Below are 17,500 nucleotides of genomic sequence, written 5' to 3'. Positions count from 1 at the left end.
ACAAAGAAAGTTGCTCTATTTTTGCTCTAGGTGGAAGTCTGTTTGTGTGTCAGAAAAAGAGACGGAAAGAGACGACCGCATCAGAGCTGTGCTGTTCCTTGGTTTGTATGTTGTACATCAAATGAGGCTTTTCTTTTTGTGTTAGACCTGTGTGTATCTGCTGTTAGAGCCAAGTGTAACCAAGCAACCGTTTCTTTTTTAAGACTACTCATCTCCCCTCCATCCGTTCTCAATTACGGGGGTTGCGTTCTGTTTCAACCCTCTGGACTCTGAGGTCATTTTTTCGATTTAAAAAAAAATCGCATGACGCAAAGTTGCGTCAGGCAATCAGTGTTGAGAAGCTCCGCCTGTCATCACTGTTGTCCTGCCGTTGCTGAATAAAACTGCTGCCGGTCCCCCTGAAATAGCGTTTATAGCGACTGTCATTCAGACGCTGTTGTGGGACTATGGATAATCTTATGAACCCAGACATGATGGAGTTTGATGTTCCGACGTTTATTTAGTTTACAAAGATAAAGCAGAACTAGTGGTTATTTCCATGGTGGATGGGGGAAACGGTAACGTAACACCAGAGTTGGTGAAATTCACCGAGCTGTGTGTGGCGACGGATGGTGTTATGAACCCTAACTGGAGGGCGTTTGATGTTCTGACGTTTTTTTGACTTCCACAACAAGTATAAAGCAGAATTTCTTTGGTGCAGAATTTCTAGTATTTCTTCCATAGTCGATAGTGGAAAAGATCGCTCTTTTCACGGAGAGAAGCGACGGCAATAAGCCATGCCCCCTCTGTCGCGATTAATCACCCTTTTTTTCACTTGCGCGAGTAAACTGAAGTGGTAAATGCAGCATAAAGCTGCACAAGCACGCTCCTTTAACGCTCTTTATCCAATCAGATCTCACCTGTGTCGCTCGATATGTCTTTCTCTCTTCTATCTCTCTTCTCTCTTTCCGCCGGTTAAGCGGTGTCGGCCAGCGAGCTGGTTATGTACTGTGATTCCTCAAAGAGAAAGCAAAAGGCCCATATGCACCTAGTTGGTTGCAATCTGCTACTTTAGCTTGAAGAAGCTGAAGCTGCATACTTTCCCTGTGGACTCTGTGTAACACTTGGACCTGCGCCAAGCCCCGCGGTGCATCTCACCCTGCTTGGCATCACGCAATGGAAACTGGAAAGCAGGTCTGCGTAGCTCTTTGTTAGCTTGCGAGCAAACTAGCGGGGAGAGTGGGGGGGGGGGGGGGGGGCAGCATCCCATCATGGGTGTATGTCATGTACACAATATCAGACAGCAGGCCGAGGTAGGAAGTGCATGGCCGGCCACTGGCTTTGCATTGTATTTGTAAAATTCAAACATTGTCCTCTTGTCACAAGACAATGCATGTTGTCCTGGATTAAAAGAAGATTAGAGTGTTGTATTGTCGGAAGGGAACGTAACAAAAGTCACATTCCTGTTCGCCGTCGTCGTGCATGTTGCAAAAAAAAAAAGGGAAAATGGATTTGTTCCCTAAGTTTGTCCTCAAAACAAGTTTGTACTGAAAACAAGTTTGGCTCTCATGGACACAATTTTGTCATAGAAGTGGATACAACCTATTCGACTGCGGGGCAGGTTTCATCTTCCCGCCGTTTCGTCCAGAGTTTATGCTTTGCTGCTCTACTTTTATTTTTTCAGGGCTGGCTTTCTTAAATAGATTTCCACAAAAAGAAACAAGCCCAGCAAAGTCTTTAAGTTCCCTACGCTGTCTCAAAAGTAGGCCATGAACTGATGCAAACAGGGGCCTGGCTAAAGAAGAGAGAGGATGTGGAGAGAATCGAGCAAGTGCCTCATTTCCATGGTCACCCCTCTCCTGTCCAGTCGGTATCTGCTGCAAAAGTCCACTTTGATTCTCAAGAAATTCAATTAATTAGACCCCGTGAGTGTGATACACAGGAAACCTTTGAAAATCAGAGCGCAGCGGTCCTGTGAGAAATGACCAGTGGAAAAAAGCTAAAAATATCTGCGCAATTTGTCGAGGGGCTATGATTTTACTGGATGTCACCTTCACTGGGATCCCAGAGACATGCACAGAAATGTATTTCGGTGCCACAAACTGCATCAGTGTGACCTGTGAATGTAAACGTATGACCATGTGTAATCATTTACAAGAGTACAGTGATGGTCAGGTGGCCTGGGCTGAACCTTTTCTGGTCCTCTGTTTGCCGATCTTCGTCTCGCTCCCTCCATCCATGTGACTAATGACAAGGTCCATTGCTTATGTCCTTATATAGACCTGTGCTTCATCTGATCTGGCGGAGGCTGGGAACACACTTACACTCTCACACACGTACGCACGCGCGCGCACACACACACACACACACACACACACACACACACACACACACACACACACACACACACACACACACACACACACAGTCTTGAGACTTTAGGTGCTTCTGAAAATTTACATCAGGTGTATGATCTTAATCAGTTTCTTCACAGCAGTGATTTGCTCTTGTTTTTTTGTTGTTGCCTCAAAACAGATTTTCTGCCAGTAATTCCACCCTTAATGATAAAGAGAATAGTCAATTTTGGGACGCAGACTTGAAACAGGAAACCAATTATGAATATGGTTTAGTTGTGACAACGTCACGCCCAAACCACATTCAATCCTATGCAATCCTTTAACGGATATTCCGAAATCCGTAAAATACACTGTTTTACCCAAACTTACTTTTGTTAGGTAGTTTACTCTTTCAGTTGACCCTCAACCAAGTCCCACTCCTTGAACGCAGACCAGCCAATCGTAGCATAGCCAGTCCTAACGAGGGCTTGGCTACTATTAAGCTCATAGACTCTTATCCAACGGCTTCAGATTGTCTTCATTTTAAGTAGGGCTGAACGATTTGGGAAAATAATCTAATTGTGATTTTTCGCCCCCCCCCCCCAATATTGCAATTGCGATTCAATATACAATTTTTTATTTTTATTTTATCCTCTCTTTTCCCCCCAAAAAAACATAATGAATGATTTTAATATTTGGATATATTTAGCTTCCTGATTACTAATCAACACATCTCTCTATTTTGTGTCCTAAGGCACACGTGTAAAGTAAAATTATGGCTGTAAAGCTGAAAATTTCATATACTATTTTGGAACTTCTTCATATCTCTTGTGAAATCATACCTTTACTCATGTGGTCGAACTGTTTTGGTGCTAGAAATTGTTTTACCAAAAGGTGAATAGGTTCAGAAAAGCAGTGAAATATATGAATAAAATGGTAGACACATGTAAATGAAACCAAATGTAGTATTATATGTTGGGGATTATGAGCCGTGGCTGGCTTTGTAGCCTGCGTGTGGCCTGCTGATCTGCAGAGACGGACTGGAGCCTGCTGCAAATGCTGTATGTTGTCCTCTGGACCCTGGCAGCTGTAAATCCTCTCTGTAAAATGGAATGTATGAAAAGTTGATGCAGCCTGGTTCTTCATCTCCACTCTTTCGCTCACGTCACGTGATGACATTGTAATCGCGCACGTTGCGGTTAGAAAATCTTGTTTAATCGTATCGCCATATTATCGCAAATGCAATTAATCCTTCAGCCCTACGTTCAAGCTGTTTTTTTTGTGGATTTGGAGTTCGTCATGTTCGAAATGTTGTGTCATACCAATACTCATTTGGGAGCAAACATTAGCAGAGAGCATTAGCACATTATTAAGGTTAACGCTCCTACCACCAACGATGCGGGCAGGATAGTCTCCGACTCACTCGGAACCTCCTTTACGGCAAACTGGCGAGACAGGGCATCAGGCTTGACATTCTTTGACCCGGGACGGTAAGTGACGGAAAAGTCAAACCGGCCAAAGAATAATGCCCACCGGGCCTGACGGGAATTCAGCCGTTTGGCCGACTGGATGCAGGCAAGATTCTTGTGGGCCGTCCACACAATGAAAGGGGTCTCTGATCCATCCAGCCAATGTCTCCACTCCTCTAGAGCCAACTTCACCGCCAGTAGTTTCCGGTTACCCACATCGTAATTGCTCTCTACTGGAGACAAGCGTTGAGAAAAAAAGCACATGGATGCAACTTCTGACCAGGACCTGAGTGTTGATAGAAAACCGCACCCACCCCAATGTCTGAGGCGTCCACCTCAACCACAAACTGCAGAGAGGAGTCTGGTTGCGCCAGAATTGGTGCAGAGGTGAAGCGGTCTTTCAACAAGATGAACGCTCGACCCGCCTCAGGGGACCACTGGAAAGGAATAGCAGGAGAGGTGAGTCTGGTCGAAGGAGCAGCAATTCTGCTATAGTCCCGGATAGAACAACGATACATGTTGGCAAAACCAAGGAACCGTTGCAATAGTTTCCTGGAGGTGGGTTGAGGTAACTCTGCCACTGCCCTGGTCTTTTCCGGGTCAGTACTTACCTGCCCACTCTCAACGATGTAGCCGAGAAATCCCACGGAGCTAACGTGAAACTCACATTTCTCGGCGAACAGTTTGTTATCGAGTAGTCTCTGGAGTACTTGGCGGACATGATGTTGATGTTCTGGGAGATTACAGGAATAAATCAAAATGTCATCATGTCATCTCTGGCGTTCAGAAGCCGGGAAACTAACACGGCCAACCTGCATGGGCTCCTCAGACTGAACTGAGGGGTCAAGGGTTGAGTCGTAGTCCTTGGAAGAGACTCTCGCGGGAGAAGACGAAGCGGCGTGAACGCTCCCGGAAATGCGGGACTTGTAGTTCCTCTCCTGCGTCTCTCCTGAATCCGATTGTCGAGTGTGATAGCCAGTCTAATCACCACGTCCAGTGAGTCAGACTCGTCACGGACAGCAAGTTCGTCCTTAAGATGTTCTGACAACGCCTTGTCACACCATCTGGACTCCGCTCCCACAATCTGGAACTCCACAGAGTAATCCGCCACACTTCTGTGGTCCTGTCTTAGATTGAGCAAATGTTTAGCAGCATCACCAGCACAAACAGGATGGTCAAACACTTCTTTCAGTTCCCTCATGAAATCAGTATAGGTAACCATACCAACTCCTCCCCCTCCCAACAGAAACTCAGCCCACACTAATGCCCTTCCTCTCAAAAGTCCTGTAACATAGGATACCCGAGCCTCATCTGAAGCGAAGGTGACAGGTTGTCGGGAAAAAACTAGTGAGACCTGGAGCATAAATCCTCTGCACTTTCCCAGATCTCCCCGCATATGGTTCAGGTGGAGGTACAGGTGTTTCTTTGATTACTGGATTTTGCGGGGTCGTCTACCGCCAGTACCCCAGTGGTTACTGAGCAGTAGTTCAGTGTTTTCTAATGCAGACTGTAAACATTACCAAACATTTTCAGACTATTCCTACTGTAGACAGCAACAGTGTAGCAATAAAATAGCCACCTTGCTCGCGTCTGTGCAGCCTTCGCTGTTCTTCTGGCTCTGTGAAGGTAAATTCCAGATTAATGTGAGCTTGCCTGGTAACGCCTTTTTTATTTTTTACTCATCATACTTTGTTTAGCTTCAAGACAGTTAAACTTGTTCATCTTCAAGTAGATCATGTGTGCAAGTGCAATGTCGGAGCGAAAGTTAGCGATGTTAAGTTATTGTTTTTTCCAAACGACTTTTAGAAACAGTTGTCATGGCAATGAGATATTTCTTTTGCTTTCTAAGGATACAGCACCTACGGATTACATTGGGGCTTTGTTACAGACACCCACAGAGCCGGCACATCCCTTATGTATTCTTATTATAGACTAGTTTTGTTATACAAACTTTCCAACGCACGCACACACGCACGCACACAGAGCAGTTCATCAGACCTAGTTATCGACATCGGGAGATCTCTCCTTAAATGGTAGACTGCCCGTGGGCCCTGTCTCCGTTTCCGCTGCACAAATTAGAGTCCACGTCTTGGGGCTTGCCTTTTAAAGTGGAGGAGGGCGAGCGAAGGAATGATGGACATATGCAGAGCAAAAGAAGATGAGGGAAAGTTGGGAGGCTTGTTGATGTATAACTCTAATACTCTAGAGAAATCTGTCATGTTTTGTCTCAGTTTAAGTGTCAACAACTCAAGCAGAAATATGGATAACAACATCACTGACATCCAACCTTTCTTCTCTTTTCTAGCCTGAAAATCTACAGAAGACATGGCTAAGGGAGTTTTATCAGGTAAGTGATGAAGCAGCCCTGAAACATGTCATGAAATCAGTTAAACAAGATACATATTGGGGTCTGTCTCATCATACCTCACGGGGCATGTCCACAGCTGCTGAAATGGGAAGCTCCTACTTAAAACGAAATCAACGTAGTCAATGAAGAGCAGCGAAATCGTCATCAAATAGAAGCTGCAGATGGCTGTGGTAAAAGCAGGTGTATTGATTCAAAAGTTTTTGCTTCCAGCCTGTTTTGGTCCTGTCCCCGTTTAGAAACACTAAACACTATCGCCTCACAAAGGACAGGAGCTAGCTGATTATCATGCTTATTTCAGCCTGCCGGCAACCTTTCAGGTCTGCTTAGTGAGGCCAATGCAGAAGTCTCTTAAAACTTGCAAACAAGTCAGATTGTACAGAAGCCTATGAGAAAATGACCTGACTTCTCACTTAGTTTATAACCTGAGTAAACATGAGTTTATGATCTCAATCTCTAGTATACTTTCTTCTTCGATACAGCATGATTATTTGAAAAAAAAGATTTTAACCTGAAAGTTTAAGTTTTGGTCTTTAACTTGTATCAATACAATTAATTAAAATACAAATAAGTGTATCAAACGTTTTTGGGGCTTGAATATAATTATGATTCAGCTCTGGATTTCTTTTAGAATCAAATTTATTTTAACAAATTCAAAACTTGAGTTTCCTGCATAAGGCTCATGCACAATATATTTTTTAATTCTTCAGTTGCAGATGTTATATTTGAAAATGTATTTTTTCTTTTACAGTGTAATCTTTGTGTGTGTGTGTGTGTGTGTGTGTGTGTGTGTGTGTGTGTGTGTGTGTGTGTGTACGGGTGTGGGGGGGGGGTGGCACTGGTATCATTTTAAAAGTATCGTTTTAGCACCGGTATTGGAAGAAAAAGAAAAACAATACCCATCCCTAATCATGACCAAACTATATTCTCCCAGTATTCCACAGGCTTGCCTAAATGTTGTGCAGCTTCACATTCATGAATGCTCTGGACCTATGATTGGTCAGGAACCAGCGTGACCGTTAACATCCGTTGTGATTGGTCAGGGGGCCAGCGTGTTTCTGTCAACGGAAAGCTACCTTGCTTCTAGCAGAAGAGTTCAGGCTGAAACATTAAGTTATGACGTGTTTTGCTTGTTTTAACACTCAATGACTGAAAGAGGAGGAGGAACAGACTTTGTGGCGGATTTACTTTAAGCCTTTTTCATGGAGGTGTATGGGCATGTTTGGCAGTGACGATCCTCACGCCATCCATGAAGCGCACCGATAAACTGAACAACCACGTCATTGAACTGTTTAACAAAGAGAGGCGGATGGACTTTGTCTTTATTAACCCTGTAAGACCCGTTGTAATATTACAACGTCACTTTTATCTCTCCAAAAAATCCATTTGCAAAAATGTTTTTTGAGGAAAGACCACATTTACATAGTCAATGGGTCCTATTGTCTTGCCTTGCAATGCCATTGGATTGTAAATGTCTATATAGGTCTGGCCAGAAGGCATTGAACTCACGCTACCTGCAAACTTTAATGGAAGCGCATCTCCTTGTTTCATTCAACTGGATTTATCAACCATGAAGTAAATAAATTCCATGAAATATTTTGTTTGGTGATTGTTAGAGTATGTAATTCATGTAAATACTAAGTTATTGTGGAATTAATGCATCACATTAGATTTTCAGCTTGTTATTGTTGTAATTCTACAACTTTGGGTCATAATGGTAGCTAAAATAGCATGCACCTTGCACACTACATGGAGACATTTCACTTCTCAAATCTTCAGAAACAGGATAAATACTTACATAAATATAATGTATTTGATGAGTCACACTTTACAAATGGGTTCTTTGTTATGATTCTAAGTTTAAACCAGATTTGAATAATTCTAAATGGGTTAGGCTAACCCTAACCCTACGTTATTTCTATGTGATATAGTCAATTTTTTTTTAATCTGAACTTTGTTTGTTTGCCCAGATATCTTCTTGTTACACATGCCAGATCATGTTTGTGGAATGATTTGGAGGACGGTTGTGCAGGGACAAGTGTAAATGTTTTGGAACGTGGGGGTTGCATTGTTCAGGGAAAGGTGTAAATGTTCTGCAATGTGGGGATGTAAGAGTTCTGGGTGGGTTGTATTTTCCTTTTGTAAATGTAAGTAGAGAGCAATTAGGCTAGCCAGACAGCATCGTGTGCCATCGGTGTAATGTATTGCCTGAATAGGATTAATTTGCATTGGAATTAGTTATACTTGACCACCAACATGGTTGCACATTTCCCGATGAATGCAACAAGAGGATGCTGCAGACATTGCGTGAAAGGATATTCCAATACGCTCTGCAGAAAGTGCAATCTCCGTCTCTGCTTTTTAGAGGAAAGGAACTGCTTTGGGACTACCATTGCAAGTAATCAAGGGAAACTGATTCTTTATAGTTTTCTATAACATTTTATACAGTTTTTTAATGTTTTTAAAATAAATTATGATTCATAAAAATATGACTGTTGGGTGATTAATGAAATGTACTGTGTAGTGCTATGTAAGCAGTACACACTCTAAATTAACCAGTATTTTTTTTGCATTTGTTCTGACAGTTTGAGAGCAAATGCTGAAATTCTGCTAGCAACGAGGCCCAACATTGCAATATTACGTTTCCCTAAAAACTTACAAAAAACATTTTTTTTAAAATAAATCCTTCATTATCTGCATCAGAAGACTTGTACAACATAATCTGACTTAAAACAAAATTAGACATTATTTTTATGTTTGGGTCTTACAGGGCTTAGTAAACAGCATCTGGTGAGTGAACTTCTTTTTTTGCTTTTCGTGTTTTTTGTTTCCACTCTGCTTGGCTCTCCGCCGGCACCTACCTCCACAGAGCGAGGTAGGCTAGCTCGCACAGTAAAGGTAGTGGGAGAGCGGCTGCTGAGGGGACACTGTTTTACAGTGAGATCAATCGTAATGGGGATTTGGGAATATTTCACGTGAATGTTGTATCGTATGTCTCTGCAACTGCTGCTAAATTTAGAATCGGAAAAATACACATCAGCTGCACGGGTCAAAGTTGATGAAAAAAAGTAGCTGCTTATAACCCAAATTTTACAGTAGTTAATATCAATTGCTCTAATCGGCTCGTGTTCTTGTGTGTTCAGTGTTTTAGTGCCACAGTTTTGTTGCATTGTTTCGACATGTTTTGTTATACCTGTAAGCTAATATATTGAGTACATGAACAGCTCTCTAGGAAGCATTTCTGTTCTAGTGAAGAGTGGAACGAGAAAAAAAGTGGTTGCTGTCTTGTGCAAATCACAAAGCATTGTGTTGTTTTTATTAATAAAGTGAAGTGTAAGCGCAACATAAATACTAAATGTGGCTGTTTCTTGTTGATGTGAACTACATGCATTGCCTGTTAATGACACAGCATCCCGTCATGTGCATATTTATTTATACGATATCAGACTGCACAGAAGTCAAAAATGTACAGGCCCGCCACTGAAGTACATTACTGTGCATATGCACTTTAGTGACCGTATGCGCACTCACCACCAAGACTCTACATGTTAAAGCTTGTTTAAATGAATTTGAAGCTGCACAACATTTAGACAAGCCTTTGGAATACTGGGAGAATATAGTCTGGTCATGAATAGGGATGTATATCATTTTAAAAAAATTCCTTTACAGGTGCTAAAACAGACATGGGCGCGCACACAGTGGACAGAGTGGCGAAAAATGTTGCATGCTTTTCACAATGGGATTTGCTGCTTTAAGCTATTATTATTTTAAGCTATCAGCTATCAGTTTTAAAGCCTAACAGTTGAGAGGCCGTATCACATCTATAACCCTGTTTTAAATAGATATGTAGAAGAAAGGAGGTCACTGCAGCCACTAATACTGATACAACATGATGGCTCGCACATCTCCACTCATTCTGGGGTTTTTTTTGCAAAAAAATAGCTTATTGTTTTCCACAATAAAAAAATATATTTTTCCTACCATCTTTGTTGTGGGAATTGTTAATGATTATTGTGAGGAATAATTAAAATTGATATGTGATCAGACATATATTATTATAAAAAGGTGATCTGTGGAACTTTGTTGTTTAGGAAGTTTGTATCAAACAAGTAGCCCTTCATATTATTTTAAGGTTGGTGACCCCTGCTCTAAACAGCTTCAGAGTTCAGGAATTATTTTGCAGCACAAGCATTAGGTGAGGTGGCCTGATAGGACAAGAAAAAAACAACTAAGCAATGCAAAGGACTAGTTTCTGATACAGGAGGCTTGAACCAAAAAAGGATTTTGTATTTTGTAAGTATTAAATCGAGAGTTGAGCAAAGTTTAAAAAATGTAACTGATTAATCGCATGATTTTTCTGCGATTAATTATGCACCCAATTCAAAAATAAAGTAAAAATTTGTGTATTGCAGTTTTATTTTAAAGTAACGTTATCAAAACAATATAACAGGCACTCAGGAGCAACAGCAAGTTAACATACATACATATATACTATATAAATCTGGTTTCTTTTTTTCTGAGCAAGTACCAGAAGATTACAAAAGCAATAAGAGCTTTTCATGTTTTTCAGTTCAGTTTTTCTTACTCTAAAAGCTGTTCTGTCTCTCAAAACCTGAAAAAGACCTCACCTCAACATTGAGCGTGAACTGAGAGCGGCCGTATCAAGTCGACAACCGCGTTTTAAAAATATGTGTGGAGGAAAGCAGCTCACTGAGCCACTAATACTGATACAACCTGATGCTCACATATCTACTCATTCTGTCTTGTTTTGCAATTTGCTTTTAGTTTTCCAAAATGAGCTATTTAATAGTAACTACATATTATTTATTTGTTGCACAGATAGAACTGTATTTTCATTGTTCTTTTTTTGGTCTGGTGGGGCAATCTGGTTTAATTGAAAGTTATTGTAATGGACCCCCCCCTCCTCCCTCTGAAGCTGTAAACCTAGGGGAAACACTGTACGTCCTTATTGAATCTGGCGCATAATGCGAATAATCACAGAAAAATCATGCGATTTAATCAGTTACATTTTTTTTAACCTTGCCCATCCCTTATGTATGTACGTATGTATGTATGTATGTATGTATATATGTATGTAGTTGAGGAAACTGCAAGTCTCCTCCAACTTTGGTTTACGCTTCCCCGTAATTACTTCTGTCACTGGCGAGCAAATACATGTCTGCTGCCAGCCGGTTTGTTTTGTTACGTGTGTGTGCGTGTGTGTAAGCATGTCGTGGTTACAGCTGTTGAGGAATTCTATTTGCATTCTGCAGCAAGGTTGTGTGTACGTGTAGTGAAAAAGAGGAAAAGAAAAGCATGCGGCGGGAGGAGAAGTTTGCCCCTGTGTGAACCAGGCAGACCTGTGGCCTCATGCCAGCTCTGCGCCGCTGACGTTACGGAAAGGAGCGTCAGACTCCTAAATGCGGCCGGGCCGCCGGTAATGACCAGCATTGACGACCAGGTTGAACTACGACTCGTCGTCATTCTCCATCCACACAGTTGTCCCTTCTGGTCGTGAACTCTTTTAAAAAAAAACACACATCACTTCCTCCAAAAAAAACAAAAAAACAATTTTGAATATGCAAAAAGGAATCATCCTGGCGTTCCACCGCAACGTCCTGGATAACATCAACATTAAAAGCTGTTGAACTGGCTTTAATCATGGTGCGACTGCGGTAAAGTTTTTTTCTTCTTTTTTTTTGGAGTGAGCAATCTATTATTATTATTTTTAATTTTAAATCTTTTTACGGCACTTTGGCCACAGTTCATTGGCGCGTTCATAACGGTTACTGCAAAACCTACAACATCTATCTGCGCTAAAATGTAGGTCCACCCTCTTCCTGCTGCGCGCTATATGGTAGAGAAGGTAGCCTTCATAGTTTTCCAGGGATCAACTTCTTGGTGTTGGCCCTGAGGAGTGTTGGCCCTGAGGAGTGAGGCGCTTACTCACACAGCCAGTTATCTCTGAAACTATATTGACTATCAAAACAATAAAGATAAATGGCACTCCAGGTGAACTGGGGTGAACTATTTGGGTGGCAAAAGTGTTAATGCAGTGACTAAGGCTTTTTATTTTTAAGTCAAATAAAATCCTGAGTCTCAAGACATCCCCCACCCTGTCATTTACACATAAGCAAAGCAAACCATTTGCCTGCTGCACATGTGCTCTAGACCGTGTTGAATGGGATTTTACTGCTGCAGTATAAACGCTGCTTTGCATAGCACTGCACTCAATTGAATAATCCCAAAGGCAATTTGCATTGGAAACTTCCCCGGACTGCCGCAGGCCGGGGATTTGGTCAACTCCCCACATCCATTCTGGGTTTTTTTTTAATTAAAAAAAAAATGTATCGCCGAAGTACAGCACTTAAGGTCATCCAATTTAGTTTGTCGCATAAAGACCCAATCTGCAGTTAGGTTACTGCTCCTAAATCCTCTGCTGTATTGAAATGTAAAATCCGAAATCCTCTGCTGTGTTGGAATTTAAATGGGTGCTATAATATCTTATTAGATTAAAAGAACATGATGACTTACAGATTTTGTCCCTTTTTTTGTCCCCCTTTTCAGAAGCCTTGTACTGAGTGAAACCAATTTTGGAGAGTAAAGTAAAAAATTGTCACCTTACAAACTCCTCTAATCTCTGCGATTATTTCCAACCTCCCAAGTAGGAACCATGAAATAGGATACAGGCTCTCTTGATTAGTCTTCGTCAAAGTCTCTCTCTCTCATGCATTGTACTCGGTTGGAAATTCTATGGAAGGTCTTTCTTTTCACTAATTTGTCTTCAGTGCCTCCACTTCAACTCATAACTTGTTTTAGTTTAATCTGTCACACATTTATTTCAAGAATCACTGAAGCTTCCTTGTTCATTTATCACGTCCACTTAGACTGACACTTCAACTCCTCTCAGCACTTTACTCCAACTGACACCTAACTCACTGCTTCCACTTCAGTTTGCACTTCAACTTAACTCGACGCTTATGCCACGACACTTAAAAACAAGTTATCATCTTTCAACTCTTTCATTTTCAATAGCCGATTCAACTCCTTGTAGTGTTTTTTCCCCAGCAGCACAGGCCGCCACTCGAAGTACATTTTAAAGAGCACACGCTGTCTCTGTTATTGACATTAAAACAAAAAACGCTACAATAAGGATTACAACACAACATGATAGCACATGACCAGGAGATGCAACTCCTTGGAACTTGAAATGTGGTTAAGAATCAGGTCATGGCGACTGAGAGGACATGCCTCTATCTTAAACAGCTCTGCCATCCTCATGAGGTTGAGAAACAGTCCCATATGGCAGCACTAGGGTTGCAAAATTCCGGGAATATTCAAAGTTGGAAACTTTCCACGGGAATGAACTGGAATATACGGGAATTAACGGGAATGAACAGGAACTAAAAGGAATTAACTGGAAATTTTGGGGTAATTTAACTATTTACCTTGTCATAGGCAGACATGCATGCAAACATTTAAAATACAACTTTTAAAAATGACTTTTTTGACATTCCGAAAGCCGCGAATAATTGAGGTGATGTAAAAAGTCTACTGTATGAAAATAAACTTGGTATTAAAATGAACATGGCTTCAGTTTACCAAGTAATCAATATGCTAATGACAAACAGTGTTGGGAAAGTTCCCTTTCTACATGAACTAGTTCAGTTCATAGTCCATAATTCAAAATTTTGAACTGGGTTCACAACTCCAAAAAATGAACTAGTTCAGTTATTTTTTTCAATGTGTTGCGAGCTGTAATTGAAATCTCTATCTGTCTGCAATACCGCTCTTGGCCTCTACACAACTCGGTGCTCTCACACTTGCCAGGCATCAGGCTGAAACGTTCAGATGCAAAACAACAGAATGTTTTATGTTTACAATTATGTTTCTGGCAAACAATGTTTCCAACCAGCTGCATTCAGGGTCCAGCTGAGCTAGGCGTACGTAGTCTAGTTCTCAACTACATTTAAGTTCCCTGTTATATGATTTTGCAAAAAACCTACCCACATTTCTTTTTTCAAAATTCCCAAAATTCCTGAGCCAAAATTCCCGTGGAAACTTTCCGGAAATTTACCGGAAAATTTCCCCCCCCTTTCCAACTCTATGCAGCACTCACTCAGTTGTGCAATTACCACCTGGGTGCTGTCTGTTTGCCAACCAGCCTCTGCATTTACAGCCTGGGAAGATAAATAGAATGCAGTCGATTAACGCAAGCACGGGTAGGCACTTGTGCACACCCACATGCATGTCCCACGCGTCCCCCTTGAGCCCTGACATTAGTTGCAGGCTCCTAGCGAATGACCTTTTTCCCACTGTGAGTTGAGAGGTCCACTAATCTCTCCCAAGTTTGAGCCCTTCAGGGTCGCCGGGCTAAGTGACAAGCCATAGGTTGATGGAAAATCCATAGTGTTATTGCCATACATTACTTTTTATTTGATTGGGTCTCGCATTGAGCACCGCACAGCAGTGAAGGTGCCGGCGGAGTAAGCCGGGGTGCACCCATTCGGGCCCAGAGACCATTTGTCGCTCTTGCCCCCCCCCCCCCCCCCCACCCTCCTCGTGTCATTGATGTATGTGTCTCCAGAAGCCTCCCGTCCATGCGGGCCCGGCTTCCTGTGAGAGTGCTCGTGAGTGTGGTAAATCACTGGTATTGATTTTTTCATTAGAGGTCAGCCGCTTCGAACACCTCTGACGGGGGTGCTCACAAACACCTTCGGGGGTGACACAAGGTCACGTGACTCATGCATGCTTCTTCTTCTTCTTCTTCTCTACAACAGTCTGTGTTTGCCCACATTCTAGTCACCGAGTCCTGACATATTCCCACGGCGATAAAATAATATGGTATGGTGTGCGATGTGTCAGCGCGGCATGCACGCACGCACGTAAGCACACAAGCAAGCACGCCTCCCCTCTCCCTGGTGGATGAAGGAAGGGGGCCGACTTATGGAACAACCTCACTAAGTGCCTTATGCCTACATTAGCGAGGCACTTTGTCTTGTGTAAATACGGTAGCGTGTCAAGGAGTTGAGTTGTTTAGGCCCAGAGGCCGTGCTCATTCAGGTCTTTACCCTTGACCCGAGCTTTGTTTGTGGTAAGCCCACAAGCTTGCTGTAGCGTTGTTTTCAGCTGAAATAAAAGTACAGCATCACCGTTGGACTCTTTACCTCCTTTTTTACTTATATGTTACCTTCTTCCCCTCTCTTCCCTCACAGACGGTACAGTCGCACAAGCCGCACTTCTTGGCAGTGCACTGTCAGGAGGTGGGCGGTAAGAACTACGAGGCATCCATGTCACACGTGGACAGTTTTGTCAAGTAAGTGTTACGCTCGCGTTGGACCAAATTGTTCCGGTTGTAATGGTAAGTAGTTGAGGAACATGCAGGGGTGGTTTGGAAACCAGCAGACTACTGTCCCATCACAGCTTTACGTCAGCACTGTCGGATGCTAAAGGCAAAAAACGCACTGTTTTTCATGCGCCAGTCAATTTTGGAGGGATTTTGTTAATATAACATGTCTGTCTCAGACTAGTGGAATGAAAAAATTCACCAGAAGTTAGCCTATGACAGCCTGTTTAGCGTTTGCATATTTAAACATACCATTTCAGAAAATGTGTAATACAACAACGGATCGTTTAATGTAAGTAATCAACTGATTAATTTCATGGTGATATTTATTAGTTAGAACATTCTTACTTAAATAATCTGCAAATGTCTTATAAAATGTAAGTCATTTTACTAAACACGTCTTTCAAAGCGTTTTCGCAAAATGTTTTATTTTCTCTCAGACTGAGCCAGAAATCTCCACTTCTGTAGAATTTACATAAACCAAACCTTCCACTTTTATTACCATCTATATTTTGAGAGTTATTCCAGGGGGAGGGGGGGTTGTTTATATAGCATTCATAGCCTGATTTCTACAACATTTTATTTACCTCAAAAAATGATGAAAATAATGCCAGCATTTTGTTATTCATGGAGCGATATCCAGTGATGAAGAGATATCCAAAATCCCATCTGTGAAAACCTTTGACTCTAATACGTCAAAGAAATGAAAAAAGAATTCGGAACTTTGCTTCATCCATCCAGAATGATAATTTGAAATGTCTGCAAATTTAGCACGTTTGATGAAATAATGCCTCGTTTGCATATTTAAAACAATTTTCCAAAAACACATGAATAACACTTTCTGAATTTCATGCGGAAATTTGTTTTATCTACCGACTGTCAACATCATTTGGTTATAGTCTACAACAGATCAGATCCAACTCCCCGATTGGTCATCAAGCCCAAACCCTATTCATAATTGGTTCAATAGGAAATGTTCCTCTCTCAAGTCTGCTTCCCAAAATGGACTATTCTCTTTATCATCAAGTGAGGAATTATTGGCAGAAAATCTGTTTGAGGCAACAACAAAAAACAAGAGCAAATCTCTGCTATGAAGAAACTGATTAAGATCTTACGTCTGATATAAATTTGCAGGTGCACATAAAGTCTTAAGCCTTACTGTGCGTGCCTGTGTGCGTGCCTGTGTGTGTGTGTGCTCCATTAGAGAGCTGTTGTCCAGCGACGCCATGAGGGAGTACAGCAGAGCCCGTGTGTACCTCGATGAGAACTACAAATCCCAGGAGCATTTCACGGTAAGCGCTGTTTGACTCGGTGGTGGTGCATTCACGCTCGAGGAGGTGGGGGAAGTGTACACAAACCTCTGTACTGAGACAGGAAAAGTGTCAATCGAATCAGATTTTGCTCCAAGTCTGCAATTCGTTTCAAAACTGCTTATTAGTTTTACATTAATAGTATTTAGAAGAGTAATTAAGCGAGTCGTTGATACAAAGAAGAACTCTATATGATAAAGATTGTTGTTCACAGTGAGGAATCCCAGCTTCATGTACCTGCACTCATAGTTCCCTGCATGTGTAGTAACAGTAGGTGGCCACGGGGTAGCAGCATATACTAGGAAACAAGCTCAAATTGAAACTTGTTCAATGTTGTGTGACTGCTTTGCTTGATTATATAAATATTGATTGTCAGGACTGATTATCAAATCATGGCTTCCCTTAGCTTTTAGCTTCAGTTTGACTACAATACTGCTAATTATCAAAGGAATGGATACACAGGCTAAACACACACTGCCTTTGGCCATTGAAGGGAAAGTGTTGGTCGATTGGTCTTAGTCGATTGATAACTTTTTTCATACTAAATGACTTGTATCCCAAAAAATGTATAAACAGATGTGATCAATCTGATAGATCTGTTTATGAAAAAGTCGATGCAGATGTTTGATGTTTTTGGGAGGTGACAAACCATCTTCTGATGTTATTATCGTATCACCTTCATACATATGTGTATA

The 17,500-nt window shown here is 41.7% G+C and overlaps 1 protein-coding gene across 3 annotated transcripts in view; it reads left to right on the top strand.

Moving 5' to 3' along the window:
• The window catches only part of LOC137779455 (inositol polyphosphate-5-phosphatase A-like), a 147,541-nt gene that overhangs the window by 27,757 nt on the left and 102,284 nt on the right, over positions 1-17,500 (top strand). For all 3 annotated transcript variants that reach the window (XM_068567195.1, XM_068567194.1, XM_068567196.1), the window contains 3 exons: positions 6,090-6,131; positions 15,365-15,465; positions 16,700-16,787. In XM_068567195.1, coding sequence (XP_068423296.1) covers positions 6,090-6,131; positions 15,365-15,465; positions 16,700-16,787 — 231 coding nt within the window. The remainder of the gene's footprint in view (positions 1-6,089; positions 6,132-15,364; positions 15,466-16,699; positions 16,788-17,500) is intronic.

This window comes from Clinocottus analis, unplaced genomic scaffold (assembly GCF_023055335.1).
Source record: "Clinocottus analis isolate CAN_PGR_092001 unplaced genomic scaffold, fCliAna1.0.p SCAF_8, whole genome shotgun sequence".
Lineage (NCBI taxonomy): Eukaryota > Metazoa > Chordata > Actinopteri > Perciformes > Cottidae > Clinocottus > Clinocottus analis.
This window is presented reverse-complemented; position numbering and strand designations above follow the sequence as displayed.